The following is a 19,858-nucleotide window of genomic DNA, read 5'->3' as shown; positions in this document are numbered from 1 at the left end:
TGAAAAATGCATCTAAAATGCTGGCGCACGTCGAATACGGTATGGGTAAGTTTGGTATGCGTGAATAAAACGCTAAAGTACGCTATCATACGTCGTATTAAGTGGAGTACGTCTTGTAATTATAAACGTGTTAAACATTTTACGACGTACTTGCCGAATGACACAAGTTCCGCATGCGATGGGAATAAGTTGTACGCACGATATGCGAACGTTGGCACACGTCGACACACGTTACTTGTAAGGTGCTCATAAGTCCAAACACTCAAGGTAATGGTTAGCGTCAGTGTTCCAGACTCCCTGTTTTTTTTCTTTTAATTTTTTTTCTTCGGTATGACGGTGATGTCGACACTTCGATTTCTAGTGTGGTTATGATTAAAATCGTTGAGCGGCAGCCTTTTAATTATATTATAACCGCACGAGAAATCGAAGTGTCGACATCACCGTCATATCGAAGAAAAAAAAACAGGGAGTCTGGACCACTGACGCTAACCATTACCTTGACGTGTTTCGACTTATGAGTACCTTACAAGTAACGTGTGTCGACGTAAGTCAACGATCGCGTAACTTGCCAACAACACGTTACTCATAGGTTAGAAATAAGTTTCGGGTACGCTAAACATTACCTCGACGTGTTTCGACTTATGAGTAACTTATAAGTAACGTGTGTCGACGTGTGTCAACGATCGCGTAACGTGGCTACAACTTATGGCCAGCGTTATGCGGAACGTGTGAGTCATACGCTGGCATAAGTCTTAAAATTTCAAGCATGGAAAATTTGAGGACAACCGAAAAGTACAACGTTTAAAGCCAGCGTACAACGACGTATTACAGCGTTTTTCAGCGTGCTCTCAACGTTATCAAAACACCCATAACGTATTCGACGTGTACCAGCGTTTTACACAAATTTTCCAAAAATCGGCATAAGCTGGCTAAAACGTCAAGGTGTGACTGGGCCTTAACCAATTAACTTCAGCACCTCGACCCAACAATGACCTCCACAAGAGTTCACTTTATGCTTTAATTGTTCGTCGCTTTTCCAGAGTGAAATATCAACAATAACATGAATCGGGGTTCAGCCATGAATCCCTCACCCTCCTTCCCTAAAAGTTCGAATTTTAGACATCAAAGGTCAAGAAAGATGAAAAGTCAAATTTGAAAATGCTCAAAAACATTGTTTTGAAATAAGTTTCGCATCAGTTGCTGATGTATGAAATGTGTAGTTTAATTCTCAAGATATTTCGAGGTTGAGTTTGATCAAGTTCACGGGAATAATGGGTTTATTATATGGAAGGTAATTGCATTGATGGATTAAGTTAATAGGGTTGGGATAAGGCACAGGTATGATTGATCAAATGGAATAAACCCCTGCAGGTATCAAACATGATTAGATGAATATTGTAATTGGGTGTTAGAGTGGGAATGATAAATAGTTACATTAACCTTGATGGGAGAATCGAGGGAGTGAGGAAAATTGAGATAAGACCTTGATCAATGAACTAGACCTGAAAGGTTCACTGCTGAATATGAAGGTTAATTGTTGGATCAAGTGGGGGTGGGGAGGAGGGAGAGTGGGGGTGGAGGGAGGGGTGGGGTGGGGGACGAGCGAGGGAGGGGGTGGGTCAAGGTGTGATTGTATTGATGAATAATTGGTCGGCTGAATGAGGAGTTATTCATTATTAGCACACTTAATTCTAACCATGTGACTTATTTTTGTGAGTTACTATATTGACATGCAACTCTTTGTGAAGTTCATAGCTGTATTTATAAAAATTACTTTGTTTAAATTGACCTAAAAGCAGTTGATCTTACATTTTGAGATTCCTATTTCGATTTATCTTATCTTTTGCCTGATACTAATGAAATCTGAGGATAGCTGACTATGTAATAATAGTTGTTGCATCTAGCATTAGTTAGCAAGGTAGGCCAGTACTATACTAGTGGGGGATGCTTTCACATTGTAAGCAATAAAGATCTGTGCTTCCCCCATTGTCTTGGGTTGCTCACTTGCATTAATTTTTTTCATTTACTTATTTTCATTTGTTTATATTTTCATTTACGGATGCTTTCCGAAGTTCTGTGATTTTTCCTGGTGTACTGGCTTCGATATCCATCAGCACACAAAACTTCAGCTTTCTACGTCATCCAGAAGGTGCCGATCTTTAATATGAGGCAGTGAATCAGTGGTTAGAATGAGCTTTATATATTATACACTGGAATATAAGACCCATGGCTTCGCTGACAGAAATACCAATCTTTGCTGTGATGTCTAATCAATAGGGGAAGAAGAAAAAGCAAAAGAAGAAGAAGAAAAAGAAAAAGAAAAAGAAAAAGAAAAAGAAAAAGAAAAAGAAGAAGAAAAAGATAAAGATAAAGATAAAGATAAAGAAGAAGAAAAAGATAAAGATAAAGATAAAGACAAAGGAAAAGAAAAAGAAGAAGAAAAAGAAAAAGAAAAAGAAAAAGAAAAAGAAAAAGAAAAAGAAAAAGAAAAAGAAAAAGAAAAAGAAAAAGAAAAAGAAGAAGAAGAAGAAGAAGAAGAAGAAGAAGAAGAAGAAGATCCATCCCAAACCTTCCCAGGAGTTCCCTGAATTCACCGTCGTTGGATTTATTGAAATCCGTTAATCTGTTCTCAAGTTATAACATGGAAAACCGACAGACACACAGACACGGCTTCTTTTATAATATAGATATATAGATATGTTATAAAATAGAAAGCTCAAGGTTTGAGATGTGTGTTGACATCCAAAAACAAATATTGTAACGTGATGGAACAGCAAAAACAATATTGTCTGGAGAACCAAATCACTCATTGAAGAACAATTATAAATTAGACAATGTACAAACAACTGACACTTATTAAATTAAAACAAGGTAATGCATCTTTTGACAAAACAATAAATTTGTTCTTTTTATTATTAAGTAAAAGAAAAACTTTCACGATTGTTGAGATACACAAACAATGGCTAACGATTATGCACACTACATCGAAGTCTGTGCGTTCCATACTAGTCTGCTATTTTTATTGGTGTATCATAAACCTTTGTTGGTTTTGTCAGGAATGTGGGTGGACCCATGGTAAGGTCCTGTTCGGGAGTGCAATGCGTGCGTGTTCAGATTGGGTCGAGTACAGACGACTGAGGCTCATCCCTGCGACGGAGCATGAGGTTATCAGCATTCCTACCATGTTGCAGGATCTTCTGTGGTTCACGGTTAGCCCAAATTATCCTCGCCCACGGCAGGAAGCTGTCAACTGCAATAACTCATGTTGTCGCCTCCAGTGGGCGAATCATGCCCGTCTTCTCTTCTGTTACTACTGTACTGCCTGTGAAATGCGCTGCTCCCTATGATTTTCGACATGTAGACTCGGTGTAGTTGTGAACGGGCTAGCTGCGCCGTTTATCTGCATGGGTATTCTTTCTGTTTTTTTGAAGCACAATGTTTTGTACCTTTAGGGCTCTGGCATTAAAACCTCCATTATCACTTTCCCTTTTCACCAGACTTGGTGGGATGATGGTTGGAGAATGTTTTCTGAATCTCGGAAGGTGGTGATTCAAACCTTGGTGGAGTCACACCAAATATCTCTAAAATGGTATGTGCTGCTTCCTTTCCTTGATGATCAACATTTAGAAAGGATCGAGCATGGATAAACAACCATAGTGCAGGCTTGATGGGCCTAATGGCTCCTTCCTTGGAAGGAAACTCTATTGTGTTCAAGTTCCTTTTAAGATAACTCATATTTGTATTATATCCATTATTTATTTTTACACTGAGTCACCTGTAAGAGGATTTGGAGAACGTTACAGAGAATGTGCCAAATGTTTTGATTTGATATGATATAGAGGAGGTTTCGGGCTTTGACATATTTGAAACACGTCCCATTGTTCTGATGGTCAGGACGCCACAGTACTATACCCAGGTGGCTGCTAGTTTGAAGTTAATGGCCATCCGCTGAAAAGTCCTCTTAAAAAGTGACATTTTCCTTGACATTTCTCATCCGTCACTTACGCTTCATTGACCTGCCATTGCTGGAAATGTCTTTCAGAGTCTCTTTGAGTCATTGTTAAATCCAACCTAGCATTTTACGGTTGAGTATCACTGGCAACGAATGTAAGGATGTTCGTTCTTCACAATGGTGGCCAGCTTTAAACCATTGGGTTTTTTTAAATTTTGGTGAATTGACACTGTTGATTCAATTCCTTCTAGTAAGACCTTTAAGTCTCAGTCCAGTCAGGACCACTCTCAGTGTAAACATCTACTTTGTTAATCATCTGTATACAGCACAAACAAACCAACAACAATCGATGAAAAAAGAAAGGCAGAAAGAAAACGTGAAAGACATTTAAAAATTAAGAGAGATTAGACTGTAATGGTTCACAGAGCAGATGACGGCGATATATTGTTAATACCGTAGCTGTTGTCAACCATGCAATCCAAAAATTGTGGTCAGATGGAGAGGAGAGAATGTACAACACCTTGAGAGGGGTTTAATGTCCTTGGCTATGTTGACAGCAATCACAGATGCTGAAAATGCTCAAGTGGTCGCCTACATGACGAGGGGGTAAAGGTCGATTGTGATTTTGTGCTCGTCACCTTTGGCACTGAATTGGGCACAGTCATGTGCAAGTACTGGTCACTGCAAACATGATTGCTTCAAACCTTGCAACTACTAATGGAATTCATGAAGCGACAATTAAATGTTATTGGCAAGCCCTTTAGCAATCGTAGATTTTTGACTCCTTGAAACATGCTTTGTGATTTGATATTTTCACAAAGTTTTGTCGTGAGTGAGTCATTCCATCTTGTGTTGAACACTTAATCACATTCTAAAGGCAAACTATTTTCTTTTGCTTTTGGAGTAACCTTCAAAAACTCTGGCCTATTGTGATCAAACGTTTGAAGATTTTCAAACAACCGAAGTAATCATAATGGAAATTTGATTGGGATAATTGGTAAGTTGAGTGTAAAGACAGGGTAGCTCAGTCAAAGCAACCTTGGTATCGAATTGTGATTTCAAGGATGTACTTTTCTCGAGGAGTGCCCTATTTCATGGAGGAACTGTTAAGTTGGGTGTGCTGTCAGATTACTTGCCTCTGAGCTATCATGCCTGGGTTTGAATCTCGACCCAGCCAGAAACCATCATCCAGGTGTTTCACAGGAAGGGTGGGCAATTCATCAATGTGTGCACCATTCCTCGGATGGACATTAAAATGGGAGTACCATCCACGGCGTCCTTCCCAAAGAGTCGGCAAGCTATTACAGGCACAGTGGCCAAAATTCAAATTCTTGTCTGAGGTCCACTTGAAAGGCATCTATTGAACTGCCTTCTCGAGGTTGTTCTGTCTCATTCTTCCTTCCATAGTTCCAAGGTGGCATTGCACTCCCACCTTGTGTCAACCCCCATCTCAACCAATGATTTTCATTACCCCTATTAATCCTTCCTAACTCAACAATCTTCCTTGCTGAGTCCAGTGTTTCCTCTGTTCCTTTCCTGTTTGTTCATCCCCTTCGCCAGTTGTGCTCAATTGTTGCTGTGCTACCACACTGTCAATTGACCTTGCTCTTGCTTGAGCCTCTCTCTTGTGGATAAAAAAGGGCAGACAAACAAAAAGGGCAAAAAAGGGTATTCTTTGCTGTGATGCTACATTGGCAGAACTGAACCTGCCTTCTGGTGGAACACCAGAAAGAATAAAATACGTAAACTTATCAGACATTAAAGATGCCGATGCACGAGGGGTGTCTATAAGATTTGAAATTCAGGGGTAAGGCAATATAGCAGGTTCTAATTTTTTGGTAACACAAAGTAGAATGAATGCTTGTTTATTTGTTTCATTTCATTTGACTAATATGATACCATTTTCTGTTTCAGGGTGATGGTTTCAAGTAAGGCATCTGAGAAAATTACAGATTTTCGAAACATTGAGCATCGGAGTGTCATAAAATTCTTAACCAAAGAACGTTCTACAGCATCAGAAACTCATCGACGCATGGTGGAAGTGTATGGCACAGATGCCCCTTCATATGCTACCATAACAAGGTGGGCCAAGGAGCTCAAGCAAGGCCATGAGAGCCTTCAGGATAATCCCCGGTGAGCACAACTTTCATACGACACTGACCATGCAACTGTATAGCCTGAGTCGAGAACTTGGTTATGGAGGGCTGGTGTATCATGGTCGAATAAATAAGCACCAAGGTTATCATTTCACGTGGAAGTGTGAGATCAGACCTGGATTTATCACTGGGACGAGTCTATGATGAAACCTAAGCAATGGAAGCATGCAATTCTCCAACCTACAATAAGTTGGAGAATTTCCACACTTGTGGTTTCAAACAACTCAACCACCATCCACATAGTCCAGCTCTGGCCTCATGACTATTTTCTGTTTCGAAACCTGAAGTCCCACCTCCAAGGGTGCCATTTTCAGGATGATGAGGAGGTGACTGAGGCATGGTTTGAGGAGCAATTGGAAGACTTGTATAAGACTTGTATAAGACTTGTATAAAGTGAGTTTGAAAGACAAGTTAAATAAGTGCACTCGTGAAGTCAAGGGAGACTATACTGAAAAATAAAATGTGACTTGTGGTTCTGCCTTTTCATTAAATACCCAGTTTGAAAATCTTCTTGACTATGCCTTGTATTTTTCAAAAAGCAAACATTTGGGCAAAATTTCTGGCTGTGGTACAAAACGTGGAGTTGGTCACCTTGTCTCATTAAAAGTTGAGAATCCTTTATAATCAATAACGTCCATTGACTTGGTTGACACATTGTTGCTTCCATAAAGGTAGTCTCTATCAGGAAATATTTCGAGTTAACTAGTTCCGTCAAGTCGTGGCCAACTTCTAGTGACATTCATGATCAGATTTCTTCAAACATCCCTATCCTGCACTGCTTCCCAAAGCTCTGACAGAGAGAGGTTGGTTGCAGCCTTTCCCAATCCATCCAGCCCACACATAGTCTCCCTCTTCCTCTTCTTCCCTCAACCATACCCAGCATGGTTGACCTCCCCATTCTTTCATTTTCTGCATGCATTATGTGATGCATGCAGGACAAGACAGAGTACTTGGTGATGGCTCATGGACGAGAGGACCATGTCCCAAAAGCACGAAGGTCGCTCGTAAAAACCAGCGGGTTTCCACGGGTTCGAACTCCCGCTCGAACGTGCCGCACAGCAAGAAATGGTGGCGCAGCACTCCAGCTCCCTCCCAAGTCACCGCGTGCGCGGTTCTCCTCAGCGCGCTCCGGCTCCGCGCCACGTCGACGATGCGAGATCGCCGATCTCTCTCCAGGGTTCAGCACACGAATCCCGGCCTGGCCTGTTCTCCATACAAGGTCCCAGTCGAGGTCCGAGTTCCACAGGCGGATTACAACGTGTCGAGCCGTGAGGTGAGTAAGGACCGTCAGACGCTCCGGCGTATCCTCTCCGGCCTTCCCGCCTTGAAGCCCAACTCCCGCTTCGTCCCCTCAGTTCCTCTCTCGGTCGAATCACCGTGGTGCAGGTCGGTTCAGCGTCTCTCCCGGCAGACCCAACATGGTGCCTCCTTTGTTCGCTCGTTTCGAAGCGACTCTGAGCACGCCTCGAGAACCCGGCCGTTCCTCACACACAGCACTCCTTTCGTCCCCTTTTCTTTTCTCCTTCAAGTCGTGAGGTGAATCGATGTGCAGGTTCCGCTTTCTCTGCCGGTCGATTCACCACTGCCTTTTTCTTTTCTCTCTCGCCTCGACACGCGAGCTCCTTCGACATCCTGACCAAAGGCTCCTCCCCCTCGCGTCACTTCCTGTCCAGGCCACACCCCTCGCTCGAGGCCGCTCCTCTCAGCCGACTGGGAGGGGCCTATTCCGGAATGAGGGAGGAATAATAGCAATCTCTCATTTCAGTCGTTTCACCACCATAGCACGAACACAAAAACAGTCTGTTATACCTCCCGACACACACATTGTCCCTTATACCACACAACCTATCTATACATGAATATAATGGGAGAACTGAGCTAATTCTATATTTAGTATTCCCGTAAGGGCCATTTCCGTAACACTATATATATATATATATATATATATATATATATATATATATATATATATATATATATATATATATATATATATATATATATATATATATATATATATATAAATATATACATTTATATATATATATATATATATATATATATATATATATATATATATATATATATATATATATATATATATATATATATATTTTGGGTGGTCGCAAGACTACCGTTATTCTCAGGTTTTCCCTCTGTCTGTATGTAACGGATAGCTCTGGAGGCCAGAGGAGTCAACCGATCTTGATGAAACTTGACTGGTAGGTTCATACCTGGATCTAGTTGTATGCGTTTGAGCACCGTTTCTATGGACACCACCGTTGCCTAGCAACGGGACTTTGAAAATTTTGAAAAAAATCCGAAAAATATTTTTTGAAAATCAAAAATCGGCTTCCGCGATTTTATGCGCATTATGTTCTAACTCTTTGTCAAAAATTTTCAGCCCGATCCGTCAAAAACTGTATGACTAGTATGCAATGATATAGCGATCACCCATCTCGCCAACTGGCTTGTACATATATGTATATATATATATATATATATATATATATATATATATATATATATATATATATATATATATATATATATATATATATATATATATATATATATATATATATATATATATATATATATATATATATATATATATATATATATATATATATATATATATATATATATATATATATATATATATATATATATATATATATATATACATATATATATATATATATATATATATATATATATATATATATATATATATACATATATATATACATATATACATATATATATATATATATATATATATATATATATATATATATTTACACACATATTGTCAGGTCAGGTTCGATCTGTGACCTGCTACAGGTACCATGTAAACCTGTACAAACCTGTTCCATGGTCGGGTTGTCGGCGACTAAACCGTCTCCCCCACCAGGTTTTCTGGTGAGGAGGGTGTTTGGATATGGACACCCAGCAGGATTAAAAACAAAACCTGTCAAAGGGCGGAGGAGCTCCTTGTGAGCCAACGGCCATCCATATCTAGTGCCCAACTGTGTCTGCGGACGTCCTCCTGCAGTTGGGTTACTTCTTATTAGGAGGTTGGTGGCAGGATTTGCACTCCAGCCACCGTAAAACGCTTCATTCCGCAAAACGCAAAAACGCAAAAAATCTGAAAACCCACTCCGTGGGAGTACCTCCTGTGCAGCTTCCCTTCGCAGGGCAGCTCACCGGATGACGGGATTGGGGCAAAGCCTTCGGGACCCCCAATCTTTGATAGGAGGGAAACCACGGGGTAACATCCCTGGGTCAGATTGCGGGAGAGTGTGTCGGAGTGGTGCTGAGGTGTCGTCCACCAGACGGCGGTCTCCTTGGGTTAACCTGAGGCGGTCCCTTCGGGTGGGTGCCTGGAATGTCCTATCCCTAAGAGAGGATGATCACCTGTCTCTGTTATCATCTGAGCTCAAGCGTTTGGACATCGGGATTGCAGCTCTCTCTGAGGTTCGGAGACCGGATTGCGGCGAGATAATGGTGGGTGGTTACACCTACTATTGGTCTGGTCGCTCTGATGGTTACCATACCCAAGGAGTTGCTGTAGCTGTGTCCAATAAGCTGACCCCAATGATAATTGAGGTAACACCGGTCAACGAGCGTATTATGAGATTAAGGATTCGTCACTCCTTAGGTGTCATTTCCCTGGTCTCTATTTATGCTCCGACTGAGGCGAGTGATCTTACCGTGAAGGATGCATTCTACGCCACACTCGAGTCTGTGGTTGATCAGTGCCCCAGACGAGATACACTTCTAGTCTTGGGGGATTTCAATGCATCGACTGGAACTGATAGGGATGGTTATGAGGTGTGTGTTGGTCCCCATGGGTCAGGAACTATGAACCAGAATAGCACTAAGTTCCTTGACTTTGCAAGAAGTCATGGATTTAGGGTGGCTGGTTCATGGTTTCAGCGCCCGCAAGCTCATCGCTGGACTTGGTATTCCAACGCTGGCGGTGTGGCAAAGGAGATTGACCATGTCCTCATTGACGGTCGTTGGAGGATGATCCAGAACTGCAGGGTCTACCGGAGTGCTCAGTTCCTCAATACTGACCACAGGCTTGTTGTAGCAACTCTAAAGCTGCACCTTAAATCCTGGAGAATGGTACCATCCCAGCCTAGGCTGGATGTTGCCAAGCTCAGGGATGAGAGAGTAGCTGAGGAGTTTGCGAACAGGCTGAGTGGACACTTGGGGGGTCTGGGTGCTTTGGGGGGTCCTGAAGAGTTGTGGAGCACCTTCAAGACCACCCTCCTTGATGTTGCCGGTGGATGACTTGGAGTTCACCGCAGGGCAAAGAAGAATTTTGTCTCTCAAGGGACACTGGATACCATTGACCAGAGTCGCAGGGCCAGGCTGAATGGCAGAGCTGAGCTGTTCAGGGAGCTGAGGCGTAAAACTGTACGTGCACTGAGGGTGGACAAGGAGGCCTATGTGCGAGGAATCTGTGAGGGGGTAGAGCATCACCTGTGGACAGGTGATTCTCGTCCCGCTTACAGGGGAATTCGCGCATTACGTTCATCCAAGCCCATCCCTCGGAGCACTGCAGTTCGAGCAGAGAGTGGTAGGCTCTTGACAGAGGAGTCTGAAGTGAAGGCCCGCTGGGCCGGTTACTTTGAGCGGTTATACCAGGCTGATCCCCCAGCTGTCGAGTTGGACGTCAAGGGTGTTACAATCCCTGTTGCTGACCCTCGAATCAACTGTGGTCCACCATCGCTTGTGGAAACACGGGCTGCGGTGAACCAGTTGAAACGGGGCAAAGCTCCAGGGATCTGTGGCATCCATGCTGAACTTCTCAAGGCTGGTGGAAATGCTGCACTCGCGTCGTTGCATGCAGTTTTGTGCTCTGCCTGGAACACAGGCATCATCCCAACTGACTGGAAGAGGGGCCTTGTTGTCCCTCTCTGGAAAGGGAAGGGTGATCGCCAAGACTGCAACAACTACCGAGGGGTGACGCTGCTCTCAGTGCCGGGCAAGGTCTTTGCTCGGATAATTCTTGATAGGGTTCGCCACCATCTGCTTGAGCACCAGCGTCCAGAGCAGTCAGGCTTTACACCAAAGAGGTCAACGATTGACCGTATCCTTGCTCTTCGTGTCCTCACTGAACGCAGACGAGAGTTTCGGCAGGGGCTGCTTGCAGCCTATGTTGATCTCTGTAAAGCGTTCGATTCAGTGAATCGGGATGTCCTCTGGAGGATTCTTGGTCTTCATGGGGTGCCACCGAAACTGATCGATCTGATGTCTGAACTCTACTCTGGTACTGAGAGTGCTGTGAAGTGTGGTGGTACCGCCTCTGACTTATTTCCAGTTGTTACTGGAGTTCGTCAGGGATGTGTACTTGCCCCCACACTTTTCAGCACTTGTATGGACTGGATTTTTGGGAGGATGTCGGAGAGATCAAGTTGCGGTGCATCGTTTGGCAATGTCAAGATCTCGGACCTTGATTTTGCGGATGATGCAGTCATCTTTGCGGAGACTTTAGACATCCTCTTGGGGGCCCTCGAGGTGCTGAATGAGGAGTCGGAGCCGTTGGGATTACGGATTTCTTGGGTCAAAACAAAGATCCAGGCTTTCGGTGACATCTTGGATGCTGCTGTCCTGTCTGTGTCTGTTTGTGGTGAGGATGTTGAGGTCGTGGATAGATTCACTTACCTTGGCAGTGATATTCATGTCTCCGCAGGTTGTGAGCCGGAGGTCAATAGACGTCTGGGTCGGGCCTGGGGAGTCATGGATTCACTGGATCATGGGGTGTGGCGCTGCCGGTACCTGTGCGGGAGGACGAAAGTCCGAGTCTTCAGGTCCTTGGTACTTCCAGTCTTGCTCTATGGGTGCGAGACTTGGACTTTGACCAAGGATCTGAGACGGAGACTTAATTCCTTTGGTACCAGGTCTCTTCGGAGAATCCTTGGCTATCGCTGGTCGGATTTTGTGTCCAACGAGCGGTTGCTGAGAGAGACTCGGATGAGATTTGTTACCTGCATAGTCCGTGAGCGTCAGCTGCGGCTGTATGGACATGTGGCTCGTTTTCCTGACGCTGATCCTGCTCACCAGATTCTCTCAGCGAGCGAGTCTCATGAGTGGAGGAGGCCAGTGGGCCGACCACGTGCCTCATGGTTGCAGCAGGTTGACCATCATCTCAAGGAGATGGGGATGGGCCTGGCATCTGCCTGGGGGATGGCCAGACGGAGGCCCCTGGAGTACCGGCGGAAAGTGGACGCAGCGACGCGCTGTTCTGGCACATGCTCCCATACCTGACCTACACACATATATATATATATATATATATATATATATATATATATATATATATATATATATGTATATATGCATTTCTATTGGTAGCTTAATAAAACTAAAAACTACAAACATACGTCACAGAAAGTACGTACCGGATAAAAGCTTGAAGGACTCCATACCCCCAAAAGGCTTGAATGACCCACATACCCGACAAAGGCTTGAATGATTTGCATACCCAAAAATGGCTTGAATGACTCGCACACCCAAAAATGCCACATACCCGAATGAATGAATGAAAACATACTTGAATGAATCACATACCCGAATCAGACCGTGCATGTTCAAGAAATGGTTGGAGACACGTTTAAGTAACAAAATGGCTGCCAGTCGGCCATCTTGGATCTGATCTCGAAAAACAATGACATGCATATGTAAGCCATCATTCTTTATCTTTGTGCGAAACATTGAATCACTTTGAACATCCTTGGTCGACTCTATGACAAGGAGGGAATAATTGGGGCTGTTTAAGGACTAGTATTTGCAGCAAGCCATGGTAAATATCATCATCTACTCACCAAAGCAATCACTTATTTACTTTAAAACCTTTCATCATCATCAAGGAGTCTTCTTCAGTTTAATTTAAACATAACAAAAGACATAAAACCAAAATGATTGAATAGGTACAAGTGAAAGAAGTCATTGTTCTAAAAGAGTTTACATTCTAAATGCAAAAGGAGAAATAAAACTAGCAAACCATAGAGACACACAGCTACTTATATAGGTAAGAGGTATGAAGTAAAGGACAAATGAAAGTAAGAAAAGCAAGGAGAAAAAGACACACAATGCCATAGCCCTGATGATTTCAATAATTTTGTTGTGTGGAGTTAAAGGTCTATCCCACATTTACAAGATTTTTTGTGTTTGCACAACTGACTTTCGTCGTCATCTGACATGGAAGAACATTTGTGACATGTAACATTTGCCAAGTTTGAACAAAATTGGACAATGCATGTTCAAGAAATGGTTGGGGACACGTTTAAGTAACCAAATGGCCGTCAGTCAGCCATCTTGGAACTGATCTAGAAAAACAATGACGTGCCATCATTCATTATCTATTTGCCATCATTCGTTATCTTTGTGCCAAGTTTGAACAAGATTGGTGAATGCATGTCTGACAAATGGTTGAGGACGTGTTCACCATTGGGTTTTTTACAACTAAAATGGCCACCAATCAGCCATCTTAGATCAGATCTCAAAAAAAGACATATATATATATATATATATATATATATATATATATATATATATATATATATATATATATATACACACAAACACACGCACATTCATATATTGTTTTTGTCCAAAGTTTGAAAAAAATTGGTCCATACATGACAGAGAAATGGTTGCAGATGGACGGACGCTTGGACAGATGACACCCAATCCATAAACCCCCATTTAGGACGAAGTCGAACAGGGGTTATAATGGAGAAGAGGGTGGGAGGCATCACAACAGTGGTGAGCTTTCAATTTGGATTAGAATGTTCTTAATGTCCATTTGACAGACAGCACAAGGAAATTCCATATCGTTACCCTCATAAAACAGTGCCGAGGTCATTTTTTCCAGTTTTGAGAAAAACACAAAAAACTGCAGCAAATCTTCATTATGACTTAGACTTAGGAATTACACCAATGACTTTGGCATTTTGACACGTGTGGCAATTGACACAAGAATTGATTTCGGCAGAAAATCTCAAAAACTAGAAAAAATGACTCAGGCACTTTTGCTATGAGGGTGACGATATATATGAGGACCATTTGATATGGATTTGGTGAAAGTTGTGTGAGGAATAGCAAGATGTTCTGCTGTGATTTTGTATAATATTTCTAAAAACATTGAGATATCAAAAGCTAAAAAAGTTTCATGAAAATAATGATTACTTCATTAATGTCATGTAATCCAATATCACATAGCTAACATTTCAGGCTTTATCCTTTCCCCAAAAGCTTCCTCTTTTTCTCTCACGTCGGGTAAAGCTCGAAACGTCAGCCAGCATTTTTTGATCCTTTTCAGAGAATAACTCTAACAATTTTATTTCTCATGTTTATATTCTCTTGAACCAACGCAGACCACTAGTTCCTTGCTAGAATGAGCAACGATTTTGATACAAATTTGAAATGGGAATCCACAACTTATTTTCTGGAAACACCGATGTTCTGCTCAGCTCAAGACAATGAGAAAGTGTCAAAAGTAACAAGCCTATATAAATCTGTCTACACACCTAGGAGATTTTTCTGTGCTAGTCTTAGGTAGTTTAACTCAATGTTGCTGGGACTTTGCCCAAAAGTTGTCTTGGGTTCATCACATACAGCCAAGTATGTCACATGGGACTTGCCCACAATTAACTTATTTTACCGAAATGCATCACCCCTTGACCGGCACTGACGAAAGGACATGCTTTGTTCCTGAATAGGACATATGTTAACATAACAATATGAGTTCCCTTACAAGGAACTGGACCACAGGGGGTGGGCATAAGGTCTTTGAACCCTGTGCCATAATTGCCAACTTATGGTTGTTTTCCGTGCTCTATCCTTTTAAATAATGTGTGTCAAATAAGGAGACAGGACCTACATTTGTAAAGCCTTTGTTATAACTCAGCCAGTGCTCAAACCATCAACCTCCCAGACTCAGAGTGGATGCTTGAACGAACAATTAAATCACTGAGTCTGGTTATTCTCTCACCGCAGGGTGAGTTGGACAACTTAGAAGAGTTATGTGTTTATCAGCCATCAAAAAGATCTGATTACTTTCGGTTTTTAAAGGGTTGTAAACAGCAGACTAATTAGAAACTGGAAATAAGGTCAATGCATTTGTGATTCACATGGAAAGCTCTTGAGATTTGTGCCAGTGCAATCTTGCATCGCTGGTGATAATACCATGAATGTGTTAATTGCTCTTGAATATATCACCTGGGATTGATCTGGACAAAGCATCTATGTGTTTGGCTAGCTTCAGATAATTAAGGACATATCAAAAGCATTCTCTAGTAAAAATACACAAAAAGTATGAAAATGTAACGCAATGGCATGTAAATCACGCCGTGGACAATGGACAACAATTGTCCAAGTCGTGACTTGCGATTTGGACAAGATTTCTTCAAGGCAGTGTTCTGGGCCCTGTGATTTTTTCTGGTTTTCATCATGATCTCTCCAACTCTCTGGAAAATCCTCTTTATCATTTTGCTGATGACTCCACCCTCTGCCGTACAATGTCACCCCAAAGACCGACAAGCAGCACCTTCTTCACTCTCTGCAGATCTGGATAAAATCACAAGCTGGTCCAACACATGGAACATGTCTTTCAATCCTGAAAAATCTCACACTCTATGTCTTTGCGAAAGGACTGTATGGAAACCCTTCCCCCCCACCCCCCCATCTACTTTCTCAACAATCCTCTTGAAGAAGTCCCTTCATTCAAACTTTTGGGCCTCACTACCTGCTATGCCAAGATCTTTCCTGGGAAAGCCACATTTCCAAGCTGGCCTCCAAAGCCTGTCACTGACTGGGCATCCTCTGTTGTGCAAAGTCCTTCCTTGGCACATTTGAGCTCCTGACCATGTACAAAGCTGTCATCTGCAGCCTGATGGAGTAATGCTCTCCACTTTGGATTGGTGCTCCCACCTCTCACCTTTCTTAGCTTCACGCTGTGGAAACCAAGGCAATTAGGATCAATAGTATCTCCCGCGATGTGGCTGTCTTTGGTTCTCTCACCCTCTCACCATAGGCAGATCGGTGGTCTTTCTGTCTTCCACCATCTGTTCTCCAGCCTCGCCCCCCCCCCCCGCTCTGTCTGCTATCTGTCCCACCCATATTTCCGCAGGACTCAAGGTCCACCAGTAATCCCCTTCTGGTAAAACTAACAAAATCAAGAATCATTGCTCACCTTTATTCTTTTATTCCTCTTTGTTCCTGCCTTTGGAACAAACTCTCACACTCTCTTCAATCTCACTCTTCCCTCCAGTTTTTCAAAATAGCTGTTCACCACCATCTCCAATATCCCCCCATCCAAAACCATGATCTTTTCTACCCCCGTTAATCCACCCCAAACCCACCTCCTTCAAATTCCCAGCTTTCCTCCTTGAAAGTCCCTGTAGTGTCCATCTTGTTTACCCCATGTACCCCACCCCATCCCTGAACCTTCCACAGATCTCCTAATGTCTCTGTTCCCCACCACTGTTTTGTGCTTCCCTTTCCCACCCCTCTTGTCTCTTGCTCCCCTTGTTATACATTCTGTGTGTTAGCTCTTATACGAGCCTTGACATTGTAGACATTTAAAAAAAATAGCTTGTAGTTAAATGTCTTGATCTTAAAGTTGTAGTTTGTGTAGTCATAACTGGCAAGGGTACTTCATTAGACATGATTAAAATTATAATAACATCATTTTTCGGAGAATTAGAAAAACTAACATTGTGATACATTAGCTATGGCTCTGCACCTGACATAATTTTGCATTGGTCTGTTCAGCGTTCACGTTTGAATCAATGGTTCATGAGGCTCAGTGACCAGGTTAAAATGTCTTGTACTTACTATATTAATTTGTCCATTGCATACACAAGTCCTTGTAATTCACCTAAAATTATACCACCGTGTGCAGGGTGGTCACAATGTCTTGTCACCATTGTAAAATTGGCATTGCCTTTTTACATATTAGCTGACAACACTGAAGGGTTCTACAAGTTATACCAGATACATGAGCAGCACTCTTTAACTTTATTACACATTTTACATCATATTACACAAGCCTTAAGTGTCCAGTAGATCTGTTTGTGCTCCATCATTGTCATAACAAAGAACACAGACACTGACACTAATCCGTTGTTCGATGGTGTAATTGCTTGCATCACCCATGGTTACATTCACTCAATCTGAAAAAGGGAAAAGGAAACGAATTAACACTGCACAGAAAGGCAATTTCACAATTTTTACAATTTTTACACGGTGACAAGACATCGTGGCCACCCTGTACTAATGTGTTTTTCCTGCATGTTATTTAAATGTGAGCTCCACTTTTGGCTTTAGATAAATGTAAAAAATAAAAACATTATTTCATTGCCAAATGGTTCTTCGTTTTGTATTGAATGTCCATCATTTTTTGATGATGCAGACATAGAGTTTGCAACCAAATCTCATGAAGCATCCAGGACCAGATTCTAAATCAGCTAATGATCGTGTTAATCCATTGCTCTCTAACGTTTCATACAAAGTGCTTACAATATATATATATATATATATATATATATATATATATATATATATATATATATATATATATATATATATATATATATATATGTAAGTGCCTTCCTCTTCTTTAAAATAAAATAAAATAATATATATATGTGTGTGTATATACAGTATTAATTCCAATATAAGCCCTGGGCGTTTATTGGAATACCAGTTTCATCAAGGAGGGGAGGGGGCCTTTATTAGAGACAATCTAGAAACATACAATTATTTATTTATTATTTATTTGATTTATTATGAAGATACAAGTATTGTCAAGGTAGAGGGGTATAAATTATGCAAAATACGACACCACACTGACGTGACCGCCGTCAAACACACCTGTCAACAAAGCCAGGTCCCGCCCTGGCCAGGCGGGCCAGGCTCCCTCTACAGGCTCCAGCTGTCTCAATTGTTTCACATAGGGTAACGGGCGAGGGGGGAGGGGGGGCTATTATTAGAGACACCCTTGAAACATGAAAATTTTCTCAAAGAGGGGGGGGGGCTTTATTAGAATAAATACGGTATATATATATATATATATATATATATATATATATATATATATATATATATATATATATATATATATATATATATATATATATATATAGTGTTGCAAATTCGCGCACGCGGGTGTGCGATTGGCCACGTAACTCAAATCGCGACACGTCACCCACCGGAACGGACAATTCAGTCGTGACCCTCTTGGAACTACCGCAAAGGAGCTAGCCAAGGGTGGGGGTTTAACCTCACCACAACCCAGTCCGCATTCTACCCGCGCGAAATAGGGTGAATCGCCGAATGTAGATAGAGCTAAGTACCCGCACGAGTAGCATACCGAGGAGTTGTACCACGCCGCATGTCAACTTCGGACATGAACCGCTTGAGCAGCTCGTTCCATGCTGCAGGGATAACCGAGCAGAGTTATCGTCGACCACGATGGCTCAGATTCGATACTGGGTGATTTAAACCCACTATCAATCCCTTACGTGATGCAAGATGGAACTTTCAAACAAGGGAAAAGACGAAGCAAAACGGGTAAACAGTTCAACAAGCAATCACTTTATTACACACACACAGACAAGCACATATTCACAGCCATACAGTAATGCACCTATAACAGTCAAGACAAAATGCAACAAAAGCAATAACACAATGCAGAGCTACAACCGAATATAATTATTTACAACACTTAAACAATTATACTTGTCGGTCGGCGCCACAGCATTCACTCAAAAGCAAAGGAAACGAAAGCCACCCTCACAGGCAAGGAGGCAGACAGGTCCGTGGACCAAATGTACGTGGATCCTGGAGGAGTGGCCAAGTCCACGAGACCAAGAAGGTCTTACCCGCGTCCTCGTGACGCGATGGCGGGCAAGCCGCAATGTCCGCGCAGCTGCGCCCCGACTCCGTGCACCTGGCGTGGTCGGTGAGCCCTCTCCGGCGTGCTCCGCGCAAGCACGGTTTTGTCGGCACCACGGTTAGGGTGGGGAAGGAACGGGGCCACCGGCACTATCTCAGCGTGGATGGGAGAGAGGAGAATTGTCGATGCTCAGGGCCAAGCGAGGGGAATGGCTGGCTGGCTCGAATCCCGCGACGAGACGGCACCAACGACGAGACGAGCGACCCCCACACGACAACCTCGATGACGACCTCCGTCTTCACTCGACCAGCCCGAACTGAACTGCACTCGAGCAGCCCGAACTGAACTGCACTCGACCCAAACTGAAACTGCAACTGCAACTGAACTGCGCAAGTCGCCTTGTGCTCGCGTCTTTATAGGCCAGAGGAGGAGCCTGTATGCAGATTTCAGGATCAAAACGCGATTGGAGGCGGGGCCACGCCACCCTCTGTTCAGCCATTGGCATGGCAAAAAGGGGCGTGAGCCTCTTTTGATCCGAATTCTCTCTCGTAAAGAATCCACGTTCATCGCGCTTGGAGGCAGGGCAATACCGCCCGGCGTTCACCCATTGGATGCAGAAAAAGGGGCGTGAGCCCTTCCTGATCCAAATTTCTCCCTGAGAGGAACGCATTCGTACCCGCGGCTCGACGCGTTCGGCATCAATTACCGAACGGGCCCTGGACAGCACGACGTTTGATGTTGACTGGTGGTGTGGTCGATGGTTGTAGAAGGAGATAGGCGAAGGTGGTGGGGGTTTGCTGTGGTGGTTTGGTGGTTGGCGGGCATCGTTTGGGA

At 42.8% G+C, this 19,858-nt stretch overlaps 1 protein-coding gene across 2 annotated transcripts in view; it reads left to right on the top strand.

The window, feature by feature from the left end:
- The first annotated feature begins 3,060 nt into the window (after positions 1–3,060).
- The window catches only part of LOC147032094 (uncharacterized), a 71,719-nt gene continuing 54,921 nt past the window's right edge, over positions 3,061–19,858 (top strand). The window contains exons 1-3 of one of the 2 annotated variants that reach the window (XM_085869397.1): positions 3,061–3,164; positions 3,498–3,589; positions 5,867–6,085. In XM_085869397.1, the coding sequence (XP_085725523.1) occupies positions 3,099–3,164; positions 3,498–3,589; positions 5,867–6,085 (377 nt within the window). In that variant the 5' untranslated portion in view covers positions 3,061–3,098. Of the gene's footprint in view, positions 3,165–3,497; positions 3,590–5,866; positions 6,617–19,858 lie in introns of those variants that run through there. The other variant, XM_085869398.1, reaches the window with a different exon arrangement.

Source organism: Eptatretus burgeri, chromosome 2, assembly GCF_056783735.1.
Source record: "Eptatretus burgeri isolate ZD-2024b chromosome 2, Ebu_testis_v1, whole genome shotgun sequence".
Classification (NCBI taxonomy): Eukaryota; Metazoa; Chordata; class Myxini; order Myxiniformes; family Myxinidae; genus Eptatretus; species Eptatretus burgeri.
The sequence above is the reverse complement of the archived record's forward strand: the minus strand, read 5'-3'. Positions and strand labels throughout refer to the sequence as shown.